The 24,221-nt window shown below is 50.0% G+C and overlaps 1 protein-coding gene across 7 annotated transcripts in view; it reads left to right on the top strand.

Moving 5' to 3' along the window:
- The first annotated feature begins 9,207 nt into the window (after positions 1-9,207).
- The window catches only part of NFATC2 (nuclear factor of activated T cells 2), a 104,585-nt gene continuing 89,571 nt past the window's right edge, over positions 9,208-24,221 (top strand). For 3 of the 7 annotated variants that reach the window (XM_080404231.1, XM_080404230.1, XM_080404232.1), the window contains exon 1: positions 14,417-20,588. In XM_080404231.1, coding sequence (XP_080260357.1) covers positions 19,730-20,588 — 859 coding nt within the window. In that variant the 5' untranslated portion in view covers positions 14,417-19,729. Of the gene's footprint in view, positions 12,497-14,415; positions 20,589-24,221 lie in introns of those variants that run through there. The other 4 variants (XM_080404235.1, XM_080404234.1, XM_080404233.1 and 1 more) reach the window with 3 other exon arrangements.

Genomic DNA, 24,221 nt, shown 5'->3' with positions numbered 1-24,221 from the left:
TTGTTTTGGTGGTTTTTTTTTTTTTTATTTAAGTATTGGTGTAAGCTTTTGCTGCCCTTTATTAGTGCCTTCTTGCAAGACTGCTTTCTGCAAGTTGTCATTGCAATTTCACAGTGTGGAGCAGCTCGGTGTGGAGCACAGAAGCTGCTGCGGGTGTCCGGCTGCTGCGGCTCGACCCGGCTGCGCCGACTGCCAGGCAGAGCTCCAGCCCCAGGCTGCCGCGTTGCTGCTGCCTTTCCTGCAACCAGTTACTCCCAGAGCACCCAGCTGTCCCAAGGGTCTGAAACAAGCCCTGTTAATCTGTAAATTCAGTGTCAAGAGACTCAGCTCGTTCAGGAAGATTCTGATCAAATCGTCCTGTGATTTTTGGTGCAGCCCCAACTGGGGAGAAGAAGGTTGCTCCTGCTGGTATCCACTGCTGTGAATTAGGAGAAAGTCTTTCGTTTCAAACATATATGCTGCTTTTGGAAAAGTAATGATGCAATAGCATTAGGAACAGCTATTTTGGGAATGTTCTCATTGCTTGAACATTTGAAGCAACTGGCTCGGCACAACAGCAGTCCCATAGCTCGGGCTGGCTGCCCCACTGCTGGGTCAGGAATGGGGGGGAGAGGTAGATTAATGCTGAATATTCTCCATGGGGGAAACTTCAGTAGCATTGATTAAGAACACAGTATGACAGTTTTCTACCAAAAATGTAATAGAGCCATAAATGCTCCAAAAGAAAACAAAAAAAACCCCATCGAATACAACCCCCACCCTTCCCCCCAAAAATAGAATTGGATAAAGTAAATTTATAACTTGAGAGACTTTAACTGAGGCAGTGATAAACTATTCCTCACATCGTTAAACGTATATTAAAGTTTTTCTTTTAGATTCTATAGGATGCAGATGCCAGCATCTTAACCTTTTTTGTGATTAACTTTTTTGTGTAAAATAGTTAATGCAAATATTAAAGAAACAATTTTTGTGATGTTTGCACACATCAAATGAGCGGTATAGACTCCAGGAATTACAGTAACAGACTCCACTCCCAAGTGTTACCAATTTCCCACTCTAAATGGGTTACATAAGCCCTAGTTAGTGGTTCTTTTAATTTATGGACGGTTTCTTTTTAATGGTGAAATGTGTAATTAAAAAAAGCTAGAAATAGTTTTTCTAAACTCACTCTGGAAAGGGAAGGAGAATTTCTGCACTTTTTTTTTTCACCCAAACATTGCGTAATAGTAGAAATGTCAAAGATTTCCATGGGATTTAATTTCATTCTTCATGTGTCTGTGGTCATACAAGAAGTTTGAACACTGCAGGGGTTGGCAGATTTTTGGAAGATCACGCATCCTGGGATAAGTTTTCAGCCTAGGCTTTACCAAAGAATGCCAGTGGCCTTATTTTTCGAATTGTGGTTGTGTTACACGCTAGTATGTCGTCTTTTTTTTTTTTCTTCTAACAAAAAGAATAAAAGAATAGGTGCTGGCTGGTAACTGGGTATCTTACTATGGCCCTGAGCCTTACATGCTGTATGAAGATGTACAGAAGTTTGTCTTTACCTTAAACCATTTGGAGAGAAGAAAACCTTGTTGAGATGTCCTCTGTCTTTGCCTTCTGATGACTCAGGTCATGGCAGCTGTGCACCTACTCTGCCTCTTCTCTGATGCATTCCCATGGCACGGAATACCGGTGTCATGATAAATCTTCCCTAGAGGAAGGTAACTGCTCCTGTTCCCGTTTCATAGGTAGGAGATGGGGGCAGAGAGAGCCTGTGGTCTCCAGGCTGTACCCGAAGTCCATGGCAGAGCGTGGAATGCAGAACAACATTCCTCTGTTGATTACTGGACTTTTCCCCCACCTTAAACACCAGAATCAATCCCCTAGGAAAGTTGTTCCACAGAGTATTCAAATGTCTGGTTTTATATTGGAAGTGTGATTGGGATTTATCAATACCTGGAGTACTGATAAACCCCAATCCAAAAATTTTGCTGAGTTCTCACACCTTAAAGCCAGAACTGCAGATCCAAGTTACACCTGTGATAAATGTTTTGCAACCGCCTATGGAAGCTGTGAGTTTCAGAGAGCGTGAGCAGCACCTGGCTGCAGAAATAGCATCCCTGCGACGACAAAAAGGTAATGCAAGGAAAAACTTCGCTTAGTGCAACAGCAGTTACTAGCAGCACGAAGTCCTGGTCGGTATCAGAACTGATGCTATGGTGTCTTTGGGCCACGAGCTAGCATTTCACGGCCTTAAAACTCTCTGAGTGCTGTGGGGCTCTCTAGGTTACATGGTGAATCTCTTGAATTTTTGCTGCTTGTAGTTAAAGTTATAGATGATCAGCATCTTGCAGAATCTGGCCTTCAGAAGAATATCCTTCCCTCTGCTGCTCTTCCTCCCTTTGTGGCCTAGGACCTAACTGTTGTGGGGTGAGTGGGTTACAAAAAAGGGCTTTAAAATCATTGCATTCCCACTTTAAAGCCTCCCTCTCTTGGCTTGCTGTAATTGTGCACGTAAGGAGGAATATTGTGTGCTGTTCAGATTCTCTCACAGAAAGAAGTAGTAACAAGAACAATCTGTGCAAAAGAATTTAGCGCATTAAAGATGGGGGTAATAGTCATTCTCATTTGTCCTTTTATGTGAAACAGATTTTACTTTAAATGTACACTCTGAGTAGCTTAACCATATCCAGAAACTTGTTTACCAGGGTAAAAGTAGAATTGCCCATAATATAAATTAAGAGCATGGGTAGAGGTGAGTTGATTGTACTGGGCGCTTCTGCTTGGGCAGCTCGGAGCGCTCCTGGAGCACACCTTGGTGGGCATGTGGGGAACGGGTATCTTCTGTGCTCCAGATCTCCTCAGGCAGCATATTTGCTCATGTGTTTCACATCTGCTCTGAAAAAGCTGTGTTGTAGCTCTGCTGTAGGCAGTATATTTCTGTGCCATTAGACACGGATCTGTCCTGTGCTGGCTCTTCTGTTTTTAAGACGTGTCCCTTCAGATTCAGTTTGGCCAGTGGCACATTTCACCAACGTGTGACTTGTCAAAGTGATGCAAATTGCTGTTGATCAGGATTCCTATTTAAAATGAGAACAAAACCATTTGTCAGTAGTACCATTATATAAAAAGCCCCGTAATGGTCTTGATGAAGTATGTTACCTGCTCCAGCAGCAATGGTGTAACTGCCGCGGAAAGCAACACCGCGCGGTGCTGATCCTATGGGAAGGGCGAGGGATGATTCCCACAGAGGCAGAATTCCTCTGTACCCTTTGTAACTTTGAGGTTGAGGTTTTGAATAAAAGGCACGTTTATAAGGATTGGCGTTCCCTCTGTCGCACAGCATCTCTGCTCCGACGCAGAGGTTTGCAGTGAGCCGCTGCATCCTGCATCTGCTGGTGCTGTGACTGCCCTCCTGGAGCAGCACAGGCAGAGCCATGCTGGCGCTCTGGATGGGAGGGTCCCGCACGTGAATTGGCTTTCCCAGGTGCGGGTTTGGGACTGGGAGCTCAAATGGGTCACACTTACCATGTTCCTATTACCTGTGGCTTTGATCTTGTTCCAGGAGTTAAAGGCTAGGACCTTGGAGGAGAGACCTTTAGCCTGCAGCAGACGGCGACGCAGCTTGTCACCTGGCGGCGAGGGCAGCAGCGCTGCCAGCAGTCCCCTCGGCCCCAGCAAAGTAGGATCTGTGCCCCAGCGATGTTGCTGGAAATGTTTATTGCTCTCCACCTGCACCTCTGTTAGCCTCATCTTGTTCCCCTGATGTGTGACAACCAGCGCACCAGCAGCTGTAACATTTCAGAGCCGTGGTGAAGAGCAGCCAGCGTTTTAACCGCTCTCTCGCCAAGGTGTGCTGGGCGCAGGGCAGCCGGGCGAGCGGGCAGAGCTCTTGCCGTCGGAGCTGCCCGGGGACCCCCAGCCCCACCAAGGCTGCCCACCCCAGCGCCCCCAGGCAGCACCGTGGGTGCCAGCCCTTGCAGTCCTTGTGCCCGATTGCCGTGCATGTGTGTACGTGTTCCCATGCCTGCAGATGTAGTTACAAATTGCTTGGTTTGCATGTAAGATCCTTTTCTGAATTTAATTTTTAAAAGTAGCTGGAGCAGTTACAACCTGCTGTTTATTAAGTAGCTTTAATTATGGAGTATGCCATCTTGGCTACTTTCTAGCCTTGGAAGTTACTTCAAGCCTGATGACAAACAGAAAAGTGATTTTAACATTGAAGATGAATAAAATTAAACAAGAGCAATGATTTTTTTTTTTGCCCAAAGTGTGAGCTGGAAACTAACACTGGTTCTTCTCTTTACCTCTATTTGTCCGTGTGCAAGGTAAGTAAAATCCCTGCAGAAGGGGAAGACCGGTTTTAAATGGGATCTACCCCATCACTGCCTGCTGTGAGCTACTCCAAAGAAGCATTTATCAATTATTGTTCACAGTGTAGCATAGGGACTTGGACCTTCACCCTGACAGCTGGGCTGTAAAATTAAAAAGAAATTTCTAAAACACCAAGGGTAGATGTTACCAGTCCTTCACCTATCCTGCTTTCTCCAGGTATGCCCCTTCCCAGTCTTTGGTATCCATTTATTTATTTGTAAAGATGCATTGCTGCCTTTTAGCTGGATCCAGATAAACGAACCAAAGTGGCAGTTTACATTATAGGCTGAAACTAGTGCCAGAATTTCGCAGGCAACTGTCTATAAACTGAAGTTTGATTCAAAGCTGCCCAGTTTTGCTTCTAGAAAAGGTTTCAAGTCTCCTGCTGATCAGATTTTGATATCCAATCTTTCCTATATATAAGGAGAAACAAGCCAGAAAACAAACTTTCTATACGGAATTGCTGTTTTCAACACTAACCCATAAGGAAAAATCTTTCCAAAATCAGATGGAAAAAGGTGCTTGGGGTCGGTGTCTGGGTGGAAGACCCACGGCTGGTGTAAATGAGGTGGTCGTCCGCGCCCTGACAATCCTCAGGTTTTGTTCAAGTCCCGGGTGAATTCTTGCAAGTGCTGGTTACTGAAGTGTGGAACTGATTTTTACAGGTGCAGCATTCACCATAAGTAGCCGTCAGCAGAAACATCTTGTATTTCACACGTGAACGACAGCTATTTCCTCCAACAGCCTCGCTGTCTCTTGTGATCTTTCACCGTCAGGACACTGCGCGGGGCGGTGATTTACACCCGTTCCCACTCTTCTTTCTTTCGGCTCCTGTTGCCGTTCCAGCGCCGAAGGACTTAATGCCACGAAGCCTTCAGTAAAACCAGAGCCTGGAGGAAATATCAGGTGTTAACATCCCATAAAAAGCTAACACGCTTGAATGAGCTGGGATGGCGAGGTACCCCTGGTACGGCCCGAGCAAGGACTGACCTAATGCAGAGGTTTTATGGTGGTGGCAGGTAAGGACTAATTACGGACCCTGGACTGCATCATCAACTGACTCGTCAAGTTAACTTACTCACTGAAGTACCTGCAATTACATTGTGGGGGCTTTCTGCTCCTCGCCATAACTGAATGCAGTTGCTCCTGAAGAAACGTAACGAGTAAATCTGAGGTGCTGAAAGAAATACGGCACTAGAAATTACGCTGTAGGGAACATTTTATATGCTTGGGGGTGAATTAATGACCGGGTATGGGTTTTTAAGAAAAAAAAAAAACAACAAACTTTGTGCACAAATACATACTTTAAAATATATTTTCTTTCAAACACCAACTATTTTAACAACAGTGTAAATCAGATTTTACAGACCACATATTTCAAGTGTGAAGTTCATTAAACGTGTGAAATTCTAGATTAGCTGCCGGGTGTGGCCAGAGCCCCAGTAATGAATTGTAAATTGTGTTCAGGATATAATATCAGATTCCCTTGGCCTGGCGGTGATATTAAAGGAATAAAACCACCTTTTCAAAACAGCTATAACCTTTCTTTAATTATCTTTATTTAGTTTAGCCATCACATGGTATAGCAGATGACCGCATCGGTGTTTCCATTCTGAACCTGATGTACAAGTGTCCAACTGGATTAGTTTGTGGTTTTATTATTAATAAACCATCTTATGTCCTAACATAACTGAAACTAACGCTATCTATTTATACACGTATTTTTACCAGCACCCTGATAGTGGGTGGCAGTCTGTCTTTTTAGGTACAAGAATATCACTCTAAACCACAGTTCACTCTGAACCTGTGTGAAAAAAATCACTTGGCTGTGCTCTCCGGCTGAGGCAGGAGGCAGTAAGTGTGGGCGCTTGAGTCCAGGGACACTGTGAGCACGGTGGGTTTCATAGTCTTGGTCTAGGTTCACCACGTCCTTCCTGGACTAGCTTTCAACATGAATGCTTTCCCTTTCCAAACAGCCCCCCACCCCCCCCGGAGATGTGCTGGCTGCTGCGTGGGACCTGGAGGAAGGTCTGTGCTGAGAACTGTGAAGCCACTGACGCGTGGACATGTACCTAGGGGATGTGGAACCCACCGCGGGGGAAAAATGCTCCTAGCCACCTGCAAGTCCAGAGGATCTTCTCAAATTCATACCTTGGTTCTCTACAGTATCTCCTTAGAAGGGGAAGGTGAGTTGGATAGCTGGGAGTAAGGATTAATTAATGATGCTGTTCTCCACAAATTATTCTGTGAGCTGGGAACAATGCGCAGAAGCAACCAGCTAGTTCTTTGTACTGTTGTAACAAGTGTAATTCAGGGGACAAGATCTCTGTTGTGACCAGCTTCGCTGACCAGAGCAGGCAGGGAAGGATTCCCGGCTCTCCCGTGCCCTGGGGAAGAGCTCCAGGGCTGCTGCGGGCTGAGCTGGCAGGCGCCCACGAGCCCCCGCTGCCCACTCTCGGCCTCTGCCACGGGAAGGATGTTCACAGGCCAGTTCTAACTCTGACATGACCAATAATGGGGTTTATCCCAGGCAGAAGCTTTCGATGGGGCTAAAAGTCCAGGGTTGAGAAGCAGAAGAACTGGCCTGTCCCCTGCAGGGCTGTTGGTTGGAGACCTTGTCCCCAGGCGTGACTTGGTGACTGCAGCTGCAGTGACCCAGGCTCTGCAAGAAACAGGTAAGTGGTAGCATGTGCCTTACTGGCCTTGCCCACATGCAGAAGCACCTCTCCAGCTCCCAGTGTGACTAATGTTCTTCCGAAGTATTCCAGCAAGTAATTGCTCTGTTTGGCTGTCTCTTTTTCTGAACCTTAGCTTAAAATCTTGGAAAATGAAACAAAAAAACCTCAACAAACAAACAACAAAAACAACCAACCACCTATGGTTTTATAATCTTAAAGAGCTAATATCTTTTGCAAGAAACTAACATCTTTACATCCTCATCCAAAGTCCTTATTTGTTTGATTAGTCTTGCTTTTAAAAGAAGGTTATAGTTCAATTTTATCCTACGTGCTCATTTGCAAAACGCCTCGTTATTGCTCACATCAGTGGAAGTATTTTGTAAGGTAGTGCCAATCTGAAGGGCTTAAGTGTCCCCTGAAAACGATGTTTGATGTTTGGGTAACAGCATAGGTCAGCTCGGGGTGCTGTGGGACCCTGGGTGCTGTGGGACCCTGGGTGCTGTGGGACTCTGGGTGCTGTGGGTCTGGGCAGCCTCTGGGCAGCTCTCCCAGCTGCAGGCTCAGCGGTTTGGCTTCTCCCTGGATAAAAAAAACAGTAAAAAATCCAGGCTCTTGAGGAGGCTGAAGCTCCAAACAGGTTTTCCTACAGCTGCAGGTGCAATCTGGTAACGCTTTCACGTGTAACCCGACGTGAGGGTGTCAGACATTTCCATATACAAGCGGCTATGAACGTGCGCGACTGCTTTGCAAATGGGCTTTGCTGTCTGCAATCCTGCAGGTCTCTGGGAGGCAGACACAGCAATAGGTAGAACGGGAAATTGCAGCCTAGGATGGTATTGTATCAGGCCAGCCGGATTAACTACATCCTCCTGGTCCCATAAGGGGACTCTAATTCAAGAGCTGCCTGACTGAAGACAGTGAGAGTGGGGCCCTATTGTTCTATGAATGAGTTGAAAGACATTTATTTTTTCCTTTACAGGAAATTTTCTAGGGGAGAGGGAAGAGAAAGAATGCTCTCTACACTTTCTTCACTACCTTTTTTTATTTGTGGGGTTTTTTTGTGAGGTTGCCTTTGTTGAAGAAAAAGTAAAATAAAGAAAAAAATCACTCTTCACTTTTAAAAATTATTTTTTAATGTTAACAAACAGCATCCATTTACCAAAAGCCAGTTCTTTTGGGAAAAAAACCCACCCAACACAACAAAACCCCCAAAGCCAATCAAAAATAACTCAAAAAAAAGCCTTTCAGTTTATTGAGTTTTGTTGAAAAAACAGAAAATTTCAACCAATTTTCATTGTAGATGAAAAGCTATTTCTCATTTGGAAAAAATGTTTTGATGGGAAAAATTCAAGCAGTTCTAGTTCCAATCTCGGAGAGCTGTATGTGGGTGGATTCCCCGGGCCACGTGGAGCTCATTACGAGATCAGACACTCCATTTGTAACTTAATGAAGTGAGTGAACATGTTATTTAGACAAGTGCATTGTCAGGAATAAGCCTGAGTTGGTAACATTGCAGTCCTGATGCTCTGGAGTTGTTATGGAAACAGAGGAGGGGTGCTGGTCTGCATCACCTCAGCGGGTTGAACTGGAGACGCAGGACAGTGTGGTCCTGGCTGGGGCTCAGGACCCCTGGATAGGTGTGGGGAGGGCACGGCCAGGGTGCACCGCTGGTGCCTGGGCACTGCTCTGCTGAATGTCTTGGACATGGCGAGTTTGTGCCGGGGAGCGCATTGTGTGCGATGGCAGATTTGAGGAGAACAGTATTTACTTTGGAAGAGTGAGGAGCTTTTGTCAAAAGTACTTATTGTCGCTGTGAGCCCGAAATACCTTTTGCAAGTGGAAAACAGAGATGTCTCCGTGAAGTCTATGATGATAAACTCCGGGCAGCTGCCCCAATGGCCTGAGAGCACATCCTCAGGAAGCCTTGATGCCTTATCTCCTGGAGAGCATGAGAAATTTGAAATAATAATAATAGTAGTAAAATCACTTTTATTGCCAATTAACAGCATGGAGCCGTTGGGGAGCACTCATTCTCCAGCGGGAGCTGCAGTTGCCCTGCCCAGTGGTGGGGCGATGGTGCAGGCAGCTGCCAGGGGTCCCCCCCCGGCACCAGCCCCCCCCCCCCCCCCCCGAGAATCCAGCTGCCCAGAGCCCCCCGGGCCAGCTGCTGGTGCTCCCCAGCCATATGTAGCTGAGCGCTGCCTGCTCGACCTCCTGGGCTGGGAGCCCAGCACTGGGGCTGCACTGGGCTGCTCACAGCGACAAGGTCGGTTTCCAAGCCCACTGCCTGAGCCAGGGGGTTGGGGAGTGGTGGAGAGGGTGGGGGGCAGCACCAAGGCTGGGACATGTGCCCCCTCCCCTGTCCCCAAACCCTGGGCATCCTTTTGGCAAATCCCACAGGGTGCCATGGGTACAGTGGAAAAGGTGGATCTGTTTTGGGGGGTAGGGATGTGGTCCAGAATGTGCCCCGGAAAGGAAGAGGAAGTATTCTCCTAAAGAGGGAATAAATAGCTAAAAATATTAGTTATTAATAGCTCCTTACCTCCAAAAATAAAATCCCTTAGTGATACCAAAATAAGAAAGCAAAGGAAAGTCGGAGGTATTTGGCCTTCCTTTGAAAAAGGAAGCTAAAAATAACTATATATATATAAAAATCTCTCGTTTCTAGGGAAAGTCTCTGCCCCCGCATCCAGCTTGCACAGTTATATAAGACTTGAACTACATCCCCCTGCTCCTCCGCGGCCGCTCACAACGCGCTGGGAGCCGGAGCCAGATGGAGAAAGGTTCCATCAGGAAAGTTTAACTCAGCGGGGAAGCTGCAGCCAGTGGAGGACACGATTCTCTCGCTGAACTCTCCAAAAGCCTTGGAAATCTTACAGTTGTGTCATATGCTGGTTTGGGGAATGCTAGCAGTCCGGAGGCAGCCGCCAGCCCTCTTTCACTTCTTTCTTTATTTTTTTTTTTTTTTCACTCTGCACTGAGTTTAATTTGGGTAGCAGGATTCAGCATTTTTAAGTTGGAAAAAACTTGGTGGAAGAAGATATTTTAGGAAAACCCTGTCATGTGAACTAGCAGGAGCCGATCAAACTGAGCTATTAAAAGAAAGACATTGTATTTTTAAACGGTCCAGACTAGGGAAGCCAACCTGTGTGCCATAACCGCTGAGCTGGGACTGCTCCCCCGATTATAGCTCAGCGTGGGAGGAGGCGAAGCTTTCCGTCGGGGTCGCCCATTCTCCGCTCGCTCTGGGATACCCTTTGGCAGGGCCCGGTGCCCTGGGCCCCCCCAGGTTGTGTGTGTGTGTCCCCCACCCGGCTGCTCCTCTGCTCGCCCCCTCTCATCTCTGCTTCAGTGCTCCCTGGCTAGAGCCCCTTCCCCAGTTCCTGTTCTCTGCATTTCCCAGTGCAATACAACGGGTGATGCTGGGTGACCGGTCAGTGCCACAGCGGGGAGTTTGGGCGGTGGAAACCGGGCCAAATCACTGATTTCTCCCGGGTAATAATTAATTAGCAGTTGCTTCGCTCTGAAGCAGAGCAGCGACCTCGCTTTCCCTTTAACGGTTCGAACTGGCGATCAGGCGGGTCCGACATCGCCCCACCTGATGCCGGCAGCGGCTGCGACCGCGCAGCCCAGCCCAGGCGCGACAACGCCGCCGTGGGGCCGGGGCGGCCGCGGGGGCGAGCGGCGGGACCCCGCGGGGGGGCGGCCGCCGGGGGGCTGCGGGGGCCGCGCAGGGGGCGAGCCCAAGGGCCGGGCGCGGCTCCGCGGTGCCCGCAGCCGTGTGCGGCCGGGAGGACCGCGGGGGTCCCGGCGGCGGCTGCTCCGGGGGGAGCTGCGGGGTCGCGGGCCGGCGCTGCCCCGGGGGTCGGTGGCAGCTGGTTGCATAACGAGCCGGCGGAGCCGGGGAAGGTATTTCCGCCTCGGCGTGTCCAACAATGACAAAGGCTAGGAAAGTGAGGTGCGCTGAGTTTCCCTGGCCGGCCCGCAGTTGCTAGCCTGCGGGACAACAAACCGGAGCAGCAGAAAGTGTGATTGCGATGCCTCCTCCGAGCCGGTGCCGGGGCTCGGGGAGCGAGGGATGGAAAGGCGGCGCGGTGCCAGGTCCCGCCGCGGTGACTCACCGCGCTGCTGCCCCGCGCTCCGGCTGACCCCGCACCCGGGTCTGTGCACCAACACCCGGGGCTGCCACGGCCCCCGGAGCAGCCTTTACACACGTGCACCCACTGGCCCCCTCCCCAACCTATATAAATCCACTTGCGTGGACGCACCGAGCCCAGCACTGTACCAAGTGCCAGATGCTCATTAACACACTAGTGAAAACTATACGTTGTAATGCAGCTCACAGTTCATGACATCTTGGACTTTATTTTCCTGTTTTCTTTTGCTTTATTTTCCTGTTTATACATAGTACGTGTAAACACACACGGGTTGTCTTGGTTTCGAGGCTTCCTTGGCTATTTCATTCTTGCTAAGCTCCACGTGTATCAATGGAAATCCATGGGGTTGCTCCTCTCTTCTAAATGAATCCAAAAATAGAAACAGAGAGAGGTCTGTGAAATGCCACTAAACAAATTAACCGTTTTTTTTCTTTTTCTTTTCGTCTTCTGTATGAAGAATTTACCCAGTGGTAATTAGAAGCCAAAACCTGTGCCAGTAACAAGATGGGTATTAATAGGGTGCTGGCGAATTTAAAAGACATAAATATAAGCTGGGGGCTTCGGTTTTCTGAAGATTTATTCAAAGGTAAAAGCAGCACCAGTCCGAGCTTGTCTCTGCTGGGAAGAAGGAAAAATTTTGCACAGAAGCCCCGTTGCTTTGAAAGGCTTTGCAGTTCCTGCAAGTTTTGTTTAAAAAGCACACACTGGGATTTTTAACATCATCCATATTTCTTTCTTTCTCGCTCTCTAACTTTCTGCTCAACAATTAGGCGCTTGTGCTGCAGACTGAGAAAGCCGCAGAGCTGCCTTGGCCGGGAGCTGGGAGACGTCATGGATTCCTAAGTGAGAAGTTTGCAGGAAAGCCCTCAGTTTGGGAGATGGAGTCGATCCAGTGGTTTCCATGGCACTGGGATAAACAGGAGGAAACAGTGAGGGAATCCCGTTATTTTATAGCATTCAAAGACTATAAACACTCGGAGCAGGGAAGGAAGTGGCCTTTCCCTCTCTAGTAACCCTCATCTCAGAGCAGAGAACTGACTTCACTTCAGGAACAAGCTCAGCCCAGTTCGGATCCCTCTTTGCACCTCCAAACACTTACGGAGGAGGCGAGCAAGAGGGGTTCCCTCTGTCTGGGCGGCACTGGTCGAACATGGTTTAAAGAAGACTTTTTTCTTCTTTTTTTTTTTTTTTTCTTTCCCATTTTTTCTGCTATTGATTTTTTTTTTTTTTTTAAATTCCTGATGCAGCGAGAAACTGCCTGCAGGCTGGTACATTACCACATCATGAGGTCTATGGATCAAGGTAGGGTCGTATTCCCGCGCTGTGTGTGTGTGTGTGTGTGTGTGTGTGTGTGTGTGCGCCCCCGGGGGTCCCCGCAGGTCCCTCCTCGGGCCAGGTGGTCTACCCCGCCGGGCCAGCTCGCTCGCAGGGGGTTGGGCAGGCGGGAAGGGTTTCGTGGCGAGAAGGTGACTCGGGGAAGGGACTGGACTGGCTTTAGGTTTGGTTTGAAGCGCTCCGCGATGGCGATACAACTGTCTGCAGAAACCTCCTTTCAACTTCAGCCAGGGGGACTCTCCTCTTCCAAGCGCTCACCCCGGGAGCCCGGCTGACTAACCTCCCGGCCGCTTAACCCTTCCCCGCCTGCCCGGCGCGGGGGCCGGGGGCGTCGCAGGCGGCTTCCCCGGGCGCGGCGGAGTCCGCGGCAGCGCTGGGCTGGTGACGGCGGCCCCGCGGCTCTCGGGGATGCCTGGGACTCCCGTCGGGGTCGGCACCCCCGCGGGGCGGGCGGGGGCCAGCCGTGCCGGGGGGCTTGGGGCGGCCGCCGCGCACCCTCCCCCGCCCCCCCCGCTCCCCGGTGCCGGTGGAGGCAGAGTTAAGCGCGGCGAGAGGCGGAGTCTGCCCCGCCGTCAGTGCTCGGTGCGCGGCCGCTCCACGCCGCCCGCGGGGCCGCTCCCACTCCCACCCCCGCCGTCATCCCCTCCGTAGCGGGTGTCTCCCCGCCGCGGCCCCCCGAGCAGGGGGCAGCCGTCCCGGAGGGGCAGCGGCATCCTGCGTCCTGCCCCGCCGCGGCGAGCGAGGCGGTGGGCTCCGGCGGAGGGCGCGGCGCCGGGAGCGGCCTTGCATGGGGAGGGGGCTGCGGGCACGGCAGCGGCCGTGCGGTGCCGGCACGGAGCCAGGCGAAGTGGCCCCTCGCCGGGCGATGTTAGCGAGCAGGGAGGGGGGCTCCGGGCGCAGCCGTGCCTGCAGCTCCCGGGGGCGGCGGAGCCAGGCGGAGGATGCTCCGCGCCGGGAACCCCCTCGCCGCCCGCCGCCCGGCTCTTGTAAAGCACTCGCGGACCAGCGCGCCCCGCTGCCCCGCCGGGCCCCACAGCCCCCTGCCCGGGCGGCCGGGCCGCTCCCCCGGGGTGCTCGGCGCTGCACCCCGCAGGCGGGGCGGGAAGCGCAGGTGAGTTGCAATTTTCACAGGGCTACTGGGCCGGGGAGCAGCGTGGAGAAAGGCGCAGGAGGTGCAGATGGGAAGCGCTTCTCCATCCACTCGCTCCATGTTAGATTCCCCCCGCCCCGCCCTGGGAGCCGCCGCCGAGCCTGCCCGCCCGCTCCCCGCCCCGCCGGCGCTGGCACCGCCGCTCGCCGCTGAGTCAGAGCCGCCCCGGGCGCTCCCGGGGCCGGCCGAGGGGGTGCGGGGGGATGCGGCCAGCAGCGCAGGGCTTCGTGTGAAGGGCCCTCAGTAGCCGCTGTTTGTTTTCTCCTGCCGCAGCGAGCTCCCCAGGCACCTGCCAAAACACACTCATTAGCACGTACACCCAAAGGGGATCAGCCGAGAGCTCCCATCCTCGAGCAGGCCAATGGGACGGCTCTGTACCGCCTCAGGATCAGGCCATTGCCCTGCCTCGCGTGGCCTCGGTTCCTCCAGACAAAACTCCCTCTCTCCTGAGCGCTTCAGCTGCTCTTAGTCACTCTCTCAACATCCCGGAGAAGTTACGTGGCTGCAGAGAGAGCAGAAGGAAGGACAGGAGGCTTCTTGCTCTTAGGGCTGCCGAGGTACCGCTCTCACCTGCTGCAGGATTGCAGCGGATCAAAGCAGAAGGCAGCACTCCAGTGGCAGCTGCCACAACTCCATCCACAACTGCGCAGCTCTGCTTTCCCCAGAGTAGATGTTCCCCAGAGCCCTGCAGTCACAGACCAAAATGAAAGGCACTGATCACTTTTTTTCCCCCCCAGATAAAATAATTGATTCCACAGCAGCCAGATGAGCGGTGCAGTCAGTTGCACGACAGAGCCCAGAGATGGTATGGTTCAGAAAGAATATGCCCCTGGGCCTCTGCATGCATTTTTGCCTTATGCAAAATGCTCGCTCCTGTCGGTGGCACAAGGGGTGATGAGAGCAGACCCTGGCACTCACTCGCCTTTGTGTCACAAGTCTGCTCCCAGCCTTTCCACAAAGAGCGAGCTGCATGAAGCTGCTAGGGTTTAATAGCACATGGCACTTTCGAGATCAGTCTCTGGCTTTGGGAGGATTTCTGCACCCACAACAAAATGCAAGAGTCTCATTAATATAGGGTGTGTAAACGATGATGTGTTAATAATTTTAGGACCTAGCCCCCTTTTATGATTAGAGCAGGCTCGGAATGGGGAACGAAGACTTTGCATAGCCTAACACCCTGCTAGCAAAAAGATGCTTTGGCAGCTTTGCTCCTAAGCTGTGCTTCTGCAAGTGTCAGGAAGACACCAGCCACAGCAGGGATTTTCATCAGGTGACCGTATGTCCCTGTGTCATCATGTTGTTCCACATCTGGTAATGCTTTGCCACTCGAGGTAGCCCCTTTCTATCCGTAAGCCTGCCCCGTGGGACACAGTTATACCAGCTAACAGTCAGCAAATGATTTCAGAGTCTTTCGTACAGGGGAGGAATCGCATTCACAGATGGGACACTGACATAATTGGAGCACTCTTTTATAACATTCCAATAGATATTCTAACTGAAATGTTTCATCATTCATTTTTTTTTAAAATAGCCAAGGATAATAACATCCTAGAGCTTCTTTTCCACTACTGGCTTAATCTATTTTTTAGAACTATGATATGTGCATTCCTTTGGTTTGCACTGCAGACTTCAGAACTTAATGGGAACACAGAGATAGGAGCAATTTTTCCATTGTCCTTTCTTGCCAAACCACTTTAAGCCTGAAATTGGGGGGTAATATCTCTGACTCAACCTGACCCCAAAATTGAATAGCAGCGTGTGTGCCTGTGTGCCTCTCAAAGGATGTACCAGAATATTTCTCCCCTCTCTCCTTTTTTTTCTCTAACAGCACTCCCCACACTCCAGACCAAGCAACTAGTCACTCTCAGTCTGAGCTCATTTTAAAGAGCTTGGATTAAGTCCATGTGCAAGTTTTAGTTGCCTGTTAAATTTCTAATGCCTGCCACATACACCATTAGAACACTTAGATTTTTAAGACAGCATTGACTCATACTTTCTTTGGGTTTTAGCTGCTAAATAGATGTGCAGCATTTTTAATCCACTTTTCTCTAACTCTTCTTCTTTTAAAAAGTTTAATATGAGGGTATTAGAGTATTACAGAACCACCATATTTCTGAGAAGATCGTCTAAAACTTTCTTCAGCTCAGAGCATCATCTGATCACTTGCATTAGTGAAGTTATTGGCACAGGGAATGCAATGGGAACTGTGTAAGTAGAAACTGAAACCAGTAAATGATAAATTATATTTGCAGTAAATTTAAACACTGAGAAATGTGTTAAATACTTTTTAGATCATAGTTTGTATTACACTAGAAACTACTCTTTCTTAGCTTTGTTTTTGGATGCGTTGTCCCCTAGTACCTAGGTAGTCCAGCACTCACATACTTTTAAAGTTTATTAAAGCAAAGCCCTGCCAAAGGCAAGCACTGATCCAACTATGTGGAAAAGGACTCCTTCCATTCTCCAGTTCCCTGAAATGGCAGCACAGTGTATTTCCAGTTCTGCTCTGTGTAGAGCCTGCTGCAAGTAGACGTGGCTGCAATTTTTGTTAGTGCTGCCAAGGACAGGCTTTGCTTAAGTTCTTGAAACACCTTTTTGGCTCATGAAAACAGCTTTACAGAAAAAAAGATAGGAGCTAATGCTGCCTCCCAGATCTCTAATGTGGGTGCTGTGAGCCTGAGTGGTGACCAGTGGCTGGGGGTTGTGGGCATGTCAGCCTTCTGATAGTGGTAATAGGAGAAACAAATGGAGGATTCTTGTAGAAAGGAAGTGTTTCTGATATGAAAAAGATTGAGATTTAGGGAAACTAGTATTTCCAGTCTTTGGACACTGTATTCCAGCCTTTTGCTCCAGCCCTATTGGAAAACAAGCATTGGGAAGTGTTTGTCACATTGTTTGGGTTTTTCCTTTCATTTGGAGTGGCTGGATGCTTTTTCTGAGTGTGTGTATTGAGCTGAAGAGTCCACAATCTATTTCAGTCTAGTAGTTGCCCTGCCTTTTCTTCATTGTTAATTATTAATGACAGACTGTGGGCAGTATTTGTCAGTTGTGTAGTTATAACATCTAAAACTTCAACCATTTGTAATCTTTTATTCTCATTGTTGGCTCGAGAGCATGTTTTGGGTCGAAGCTGAACTATGCTCAGCCCTTGGAGGGCTCCAAAAACTACATCTGTCACTTGAGCTGAATTCTGCAGCTGCTTGCACCCGGTAATAGTTTCATGCATCTCTACTATTTAGGCCAGATCTGTATTTTGTGGATTTGCCCCAGTTCAGCTTGAAATAACACACCAGTAGGTTGCAACACAGCTCGCAGCATATAGTATTGTAACTCACACCCCTGTGCACTCAAAGCGTGTGGAAACAGTTACTCCTGTACAATGTGCCATAGTGGTCATATGGGACCAATGTCCTCATGTGCCCTGTGAGCTGCGGAAGGGAGCAGGGGGAATCCAGTCGATTGCATGCCCGGTGGCTATTGCTCCTTGACATCTGTCAAGCTGTCTGCTGGGCAAAAGAGCTGAAGCCTATAAGCTGAGCTAATTCCTATGTTTCTCTAACACTTTTCTCATTGCTGTCTTGTCACCCTAATTCCTTGCCAGTGTCAGGATTTATGATTGCATGTGTTAGCAGTGAAACTCTTTCAGATGACATGGTCATCTTGGAAAGCAAAAGGTACATTTTCCATTTGAGGAGTATTACTAATTCTAGGAGTAGCTGAGGATAAGTTTGAAACTTCACATGCTTAATGGATTGCAGGCGAGCTAGGAAATAAAGGATAAAGGGTCGGATAAAGATTTAGCAGAAGTTGGGGTCGTTTCCCCACGCTCTCCTGCCAATCACCCATATCTTACTTTAAAAGGCCAATGTTATTGTTCATGTCTTTTCTTTCTGTGGCTAATACAAATGATACTATCCAATCGTGCTCCATGTGGTGTTAGCTGCAAGGATGACAGTTCTCTTTAGTGCTATGCCAAGATCAGCAAGTATATTTGGTTTTTCTAATGAATTTTAAATAGAAGGGCCAATGATAAAAGCTAGCGCTCCAGCAAACGGTAAGCATAATTTTAGAACAGATCTATAAATAGGCTTATTTAGTGTATGTTTTCTTCACGTTTAAACAATTCAGAGCAAATCAAGCCCTCAGACAGAGCAGCGTGTGTTCCCCAAGGGGCCAGCAGCCTCTGTTCCCCACTCGCGTTCCTGAGGGTAAGAGCTCAACCCCATCTGCAGCTTTCGGGGGTGGCCTCATTTCTGAGTGCTGGTAGCCAAGACCACTAATCACCGGCTGCTCTGGCTCCCCCGTCCGTGCCCGGCGGCAGCAGGGCCCTGTTTCTGGCCGAACCAGACACTACAAAACTACAGAGAGCAAGAGCCTTGTATAGTATTAAGAACCGCTGCAGCAGATGAGGTAGGCTTGAACTGTGGTCTCCAGCTCAACCACAGAGCGAGCGCGGGATCCTTTCCAAAATAGGCTTCAGCAGTCCCTGCCCCGAGCAAGGAGCCACGCTGGGTCAGGGAGCAGCACCGTGCTGCACGAGAGGAGACGGTCACAGCCTCTGACCTTTTCACGCCGCTCACACGCATGTGTGCACGTGCACACAGGGCTGTGTGCTGACCACGTGGAAACCCAGCACAGTGCCATTCCTGGTTGTTTTGGCAGCATGTGCAGGAGAAAGTTCAAATCGTTTGGTCCAAGGAAGCTATTGCGTTACTATGTATATTTTGCATCAGTGAGAAAAAATAGTCCTTTTAGTCTCTGCTGAGTTAAAGTATGGCATTGATTGCAGTGAAATCACTCATGAATCTAGCGGCTCTGAATACGGAATGATGGGTTTTCCCCTCTCCATTTAAACTGCAGTTCAATGGGAAACGTATAGAGTGAATACACCAGTAGGGTTCCCAGTATTTCCAGCTCACCCTCTCCTTCTGTAAATACCTCAGTAAAAACCCTGGCACATGCCGCCTGCGGGGTCACCCGCCCTTTCTGGAAGTCAGGTTTCCCTGTCCCTTGGCACTCTTCAGTAACAAATTCATGTCATAACGACCTAATTCCAGCCTGATTGTTCCCCACCTGCCTTCCCGCAACTGCACCAGTGGCGCGTGCTATTCCCCGTGCTCCCCTTCCACACCTGAACACGGTGTGTGTTTTTTTTGCCCCGGAGCTGCTGCGGGATGCCTGGCCAGCACAGGGCTCGCTGCCAGGAGCCACTTCAGCAGCTCAGCGTAGAAACTGATTTCAAAGCATAGGAAAAGTCCAGGCTCTTGCACTCTGGGACTGGCAAAGGATAGAGCAAAAGGGTGTGATGAGAGGGTGATTTGTCGTTGCTTGGCTGCATGAATGATAAAGGTGATGGGGTGTAAGCATGAACACAGAGGTTCTGGTTATACGTGCTATGGAACAGACTTTCTGTGGCCTCAGGCAAGTAACTTAGGGTCAGAGCTGTAATGTAGTTAATGCTGTCGTGCTAACAGGCTTAGCAAATAAAAACAAGTTGAAGTAAACACCAAAATATTTTTTTAATGATCTTGGTCCCTCTGCCCTTTGCCTCCCTTCCCTGTCTGCAGACTAAGAGCATTTTTCAAACTTACAGACCTGGTGACAGCCATCTGTACACTAATAAAAGGGACCACACAAACAGGTAAGCAAGGGAACAGAGTCTTCTGACCACAGGTGCTCTAAACACACAAATTTAGGACCTCCAGCTACCCATGAGTGAAGTCATTGCTGGTTGCAGCTGCTGTCGGGGGCGGGGAGGCAGAAGGCTGTCAGGAGGCAGTGACCAGCACCCTGTGAAGGGCCTGGGGAAGATGCTGATGAATAGAGCCAATGTGGCGAGGGCGGTTCAGGTACTGGGGAAGCTGGCAGCACCGGCAGTGTGGTCAGCAGGGAAGGCGGCAAGGGCCCCTTCTGTGAAACGCTGTTTGTGAGCAAAGCAGGAGGAGAAGAGAGGCCTTGTGCATCATGGCCTTGATGTTTCTCAAGGTGCTCCAGTTAGGAGAGATTAGCCTGTGATTGCTGAACGAGATGCACCCAGAAACTTGCCTGTGATGGGAGGCAGGAGCAGGTGGCACGGGACGTGTGAAGCCTGGAGGAGGCAATGGCAACACCTGGGCTGCCTGGAGGTGCTGGAGACCCTGGAAACCTCACCAGAAAGGGGCCTGACAGCTGGGGAGGAGGTGGCTGCGTGCAAGCCCACCAGCCGTGCTCAGTCTGGGGTAACAGGGCAGAGGCAGCACACCGAACGGGGGCTGAACGGGGCCGCCGCAGGCTCCCACCCCTGTGCAAGCCCACTACCCGGCTTGCCCACCTCCCAGACCCTCCGCTCCGCTGTCCCAGCCCGCCCCGGCCGGCCTCCCCGCCCCCCCCCCCTCCCGCGGGGCCGCGGTCCCGCGGTCCCGGTGCGGTGCGGCCGGGCCGGGCTCCTCCCCGCGGGGGCGGCCCCGGCGGCAGGTGGCTGCTCGGCAGCAGGAAGCCGCCACCGCCGGTCGCGCCAACCCCCCGCCTGTGCCGCCGCCGGGGCTCCCCGCCGCACCCGCCGTCGGGGGAGCTGCGCCCGCCCCAGCCTCTGGCTTGTTTGCCCCCTTCTCCCCTTTTTTTTTTTTTTTTTTTTTCCCCCTTCCTTCTCCCCTCTAACTCCTCTCCACTTGCATTCGGAAGGATCCCGACGGGTTTCGCGGCGGCAGGCGCACTCCGTCTCCTCTCGGCGGCCGGCGAGCCCCCCGCGCCCCCCTGCCCTCGCCGCCCGCCCCGCCGCTGCCGCGATGAGCGCCGCCGCCCCGGCTCCGGAGCCCGACCCGCAGGAGGGGGGCCCCGGGCCCGGCCCCGGCCCGGCCCGGGAGGGCAGCCCGCAGGAGGAGTTTGACTTCTCCATCCTCTTCGACTACGACTACCTGAAGCCGATTGAAGGTTGGTGAGGAGCCGCCGCAGGAGCCGCTGCCGCGCCCCGACGGGGCGGAGGGGCCGCCTCTGCCGGAGCGAGCGGTTGCGGGGGTCGGGCCGAGCGCTGCCCGCACCCTCCGGCAGCCCCTGGCAGGGCAGGGGGGCTCCAGGGTGCCGCCGGACCCCTGCCCCCCCCCTCCCCTTCCCCGCCGCCAGCCCCGCGCGGCGATGGGAGCCGGGCTCGGCGTGGCCGCCCTGGTCAGCGGCCGGTGTCACTGCAGCGAGTGGCTCGGTCCCGTCTGGTGGTGGCGTGTCAGACAGCGGCCGTGGGACCTTCCTGTTAACGGCAGGGCTGCGCACCCGGGTGCGGGAGCGCGGCCGTGAGCGGCGGAGCTCGGCTGGCGGCGTCGGGGCGGCACGGGCACGGTGGAGCCGGTTCTGGGGGCTCCCCAGGCACCCTGGGCACCGCGCCGGGAGCCCCAAGGGCATCTTGCCATGAGTCTCACCATCCTGCTTGGATGGTGAGGAGCTGGGGAGATCCAGTTTCCAGTCTGGGTCCAAACGCCATAAGCTTAAGTTAAAATAAAAGAAAAACAGGAAAGATTTACAGACCTTTCTCCTGCTGGTCAGAGTTCATGCAAGCCTGTGATGCTACAAACACTGTGACAAGTGTTCCCGGACTTTCGAAATGATATTTCTGTTGATGGTACTAAAAAGCAGTACTTCCTATCCCATAAAATACAGATTTGTGTAAACCAGATAAAGCCAAGAGAGGACCCAGAGGGAAGGATTGCTGGGGCATTGTTTCTGAGATACATTTGTTTTGGTTCTGCGGGCTGAGAGGTGGCATTTCTTTAGGGTGTCTGATGAAAGAGGCACTGTGGTCCTAGGGGATGGTGCAGGAGGCCACCCGCTGGGCATGAATTGTGGTATCATTAGTGATATGGAGAGTTACTGAGATTTATTCTTTGTGTACTTGTTTAAACATACAGATGGGCACCAGCGTCAAAGCTGAGTGAGGATGGTTCATGTCATCAAACGTACAAAGCTGAGTTTTCTTTCAAGGTTTAACATAGATCAAACTGTGCTAAAATAAGTCTATGATGCGGAGAGTCAGTGATTTTAATGAAAATACTTAAATCTCAGTGAAAGCTTCAGATGCTCAGTTTTTTCACATCTTTATAGTAGAGAATACTGCTGTGAAGCCTGAGGTGGGAAGTTCCACAGAATATAATAGTAGGTAGGTGGGGGGTAGAAAGTTTAATCTTCAAACCACATAAATGCAGAGCAGTGTATGCTTGCAGTAGAAATAACTTCTTTCTTGAGCCTGCTTTCTCCACATTTGAATGACTAGAAACCATAATTAGTAGTAATTTTGTTTGTTCCAAAGATGGAAATCATTAGCATAAAAAAAAAATCACAACCATATATACTAGCATTGTAATCTGGAGAACATTCTCCCTCGCTTTGAAAAGGCACCAGTTAGAGTCTGTAAGCAATCCGGTATACATCCGTGACCTTTAATGTACAAAAGATTAAAGCATGTTTACACAAGAACAGAAAATGTTCAAATTTCGAGCAAGAGCTTTATCCACATGCTGGTGGTAAATGATGCTCGTTGTTCGTGTGCGATTCTGGCCTTGTCTGAACTGCAGTTGGGAAAACAAGTCCTTATCGGTGGAGGATTCGAAATGGAGCCAAAACCATAGGGGTGTCTGTGGATCCCAGCACTTCAGCCTGGTTCCTACATTCAAAGCCCATTTGAAAGAGGCTCTGGTGTCTTCAGAGTCTGGCCTGCTCCACCCACCACTGACAACATCCTATAATAACAAATCTCTGTAAATATGGTTAAAGGGATTTTTTAAAAAAATATTATTTTAGGGAAAAAATGCAATTTTGGGGCTCTAGGATTGGATTGGGATGAAAGTTTATTTCTGAGAAACAGTTTTATACAAGGTTGGGATTTGATGGTATCCACCTAAGCTTGTGTTTTAGAAGTAGGATCTATATCACAACTTGTTGCCATGGAAATGCCAGAAATATCCTTACTGAAAGCAGCTAGCATCCAGTAGTGCTTGTGTGTGTGCCTGTCACAACAGGAACATGAGCTGCTATAAAAGCCAAGGGGAAAAAAGGGTAAATAAAAATCCTGTGGTCAATATTGTAATATTAGATATTCCTCTCTAAGCCAACCATTTCCAAAAGCAAGAGTGCTGTATTACCATGTATCTTTTACCCCTACTTGTCAGACTTCATTTAGCTATCTTCTCAGCATTTACAAACCAGAAACACCTGCCTTCTGCAGACTGAACTCAGAGGTGTGCCCAGGTGAACAGGCTTGAGGAAGTTTGGGCAAAGCAGGTGTCCTGGCTGGTAGGTTGAAATTTTCATTTCACTTGGGCATTGAAGATGTTTTCTGTCTCCTTTTTTTGAAAAAAAGTGTTAGGTGCATTCCCTCGGAGATACATGTGGAGGTATTGCTAGTGGTATCCCAAGTTTTAGTTTATTTTGAACTTGACAGTGCTGAATATCCTTGTCTCTCAGGGGAGAAGACTGACAAAAAGTTAATGAGCGTTTGAGCTAGCTCCTACAAATAGGTCTCCCAGATGAGTAAGTTCTGGTAACTGCTTTGTGTATTATTTCATCATACCTCTCGTTGGCCACTATGACAGGCAAAATACCGAAAAACCAGACAACTGCTCTGCTTCAGCAGCTCACTTCATGTGTTTTTGTTCTGTGTTCAGTGGGTGATGATCCGCTGATGGGTAAGGCTGCCGTGTAAGTTTGGATATTTGAGGTGAACCCTTGCCCTCCAAGGGATGTTTTGAAACTTAAAATCCAGACAAAACCCATCTTTAAGTAAGATTCAAGGCAAAATCTTGCCCTAAGATAGTAGGTGAGAATGCAAATGGGAAGGAGTATTTTCTCATAGACTCAGGCCTTTGCTGCACCTCAGCAAGTTCTTGCGTTGCATCTGGTGATACAAATCTACACGGTCTGTGTATGTGTAATACAGTGAGAGGAAGCAGGGAGCATCCATAAATATTAATATTCCTCTGAATGCTTGCTTGTGTGTAGAAAGGCTCCCAGGGACATTGCCACGTCTTGTAGGTGTCAAGCCCTGTATAATTTGCCTTGTTCCTTTTTTTTTCTCCCCAGTGCAAAGCTATTAACAGGCCAAAAAAAAAAAAAAAAAAAGATGCTTGCAGTTCAGTCCTGGTGAGTGGCTCAGTGACACAGGAGGCAGTGTTCAGCAGCAGCCCTGCAGTAGAGAAACAACCATGCACATGTCACAGAGAATACCCGATTACACTCAGGAAACCAGCTTTCACTTTGAGCTTCCAAGCAGCCAGTGTAAATAACAGGCGACTTGGCTCTTGAAAAATGCAAAAAAACTCGGGACTGGTCCCTTCAAATGACAATAAGCAAATGAATTAAATTTTTTTTGACTGATGCAAATAAGGAACTCTTTAAATCCCAGGAGCTGTGTTGCAGCAAACGGATGTGAGGTCAAAACGAAACTTCTCCCCCTGCCCTCCCTCGTCCCACATGCAGCTATCTTTAGCTTTTCCTAGATGATGGTTTTTATAAACCCATCGCGGAATGCCGTTGCTGGGGTGATTTGTTATTCCCTAATTTCATGCTAATTGGCAAGGTCAC

The sequence above is a fragment of the Falco punctatus genome (assembly GCF_963210335.1).
Source record: "Falco punctatus genome assembly, chromosome: 10".
Taxonomy (NCBI): domain Eukaryota; kingdom Metazoa; phylum Chordata; class Aves; order Falconiformes; family Falconidae; genus Falco; species Falco punctatus.
The sequence above is the reverse complement of the archived record's forward strand: the minus strand, read 5'-3'. Positions and strand labels throughout refer to the sequence as shown.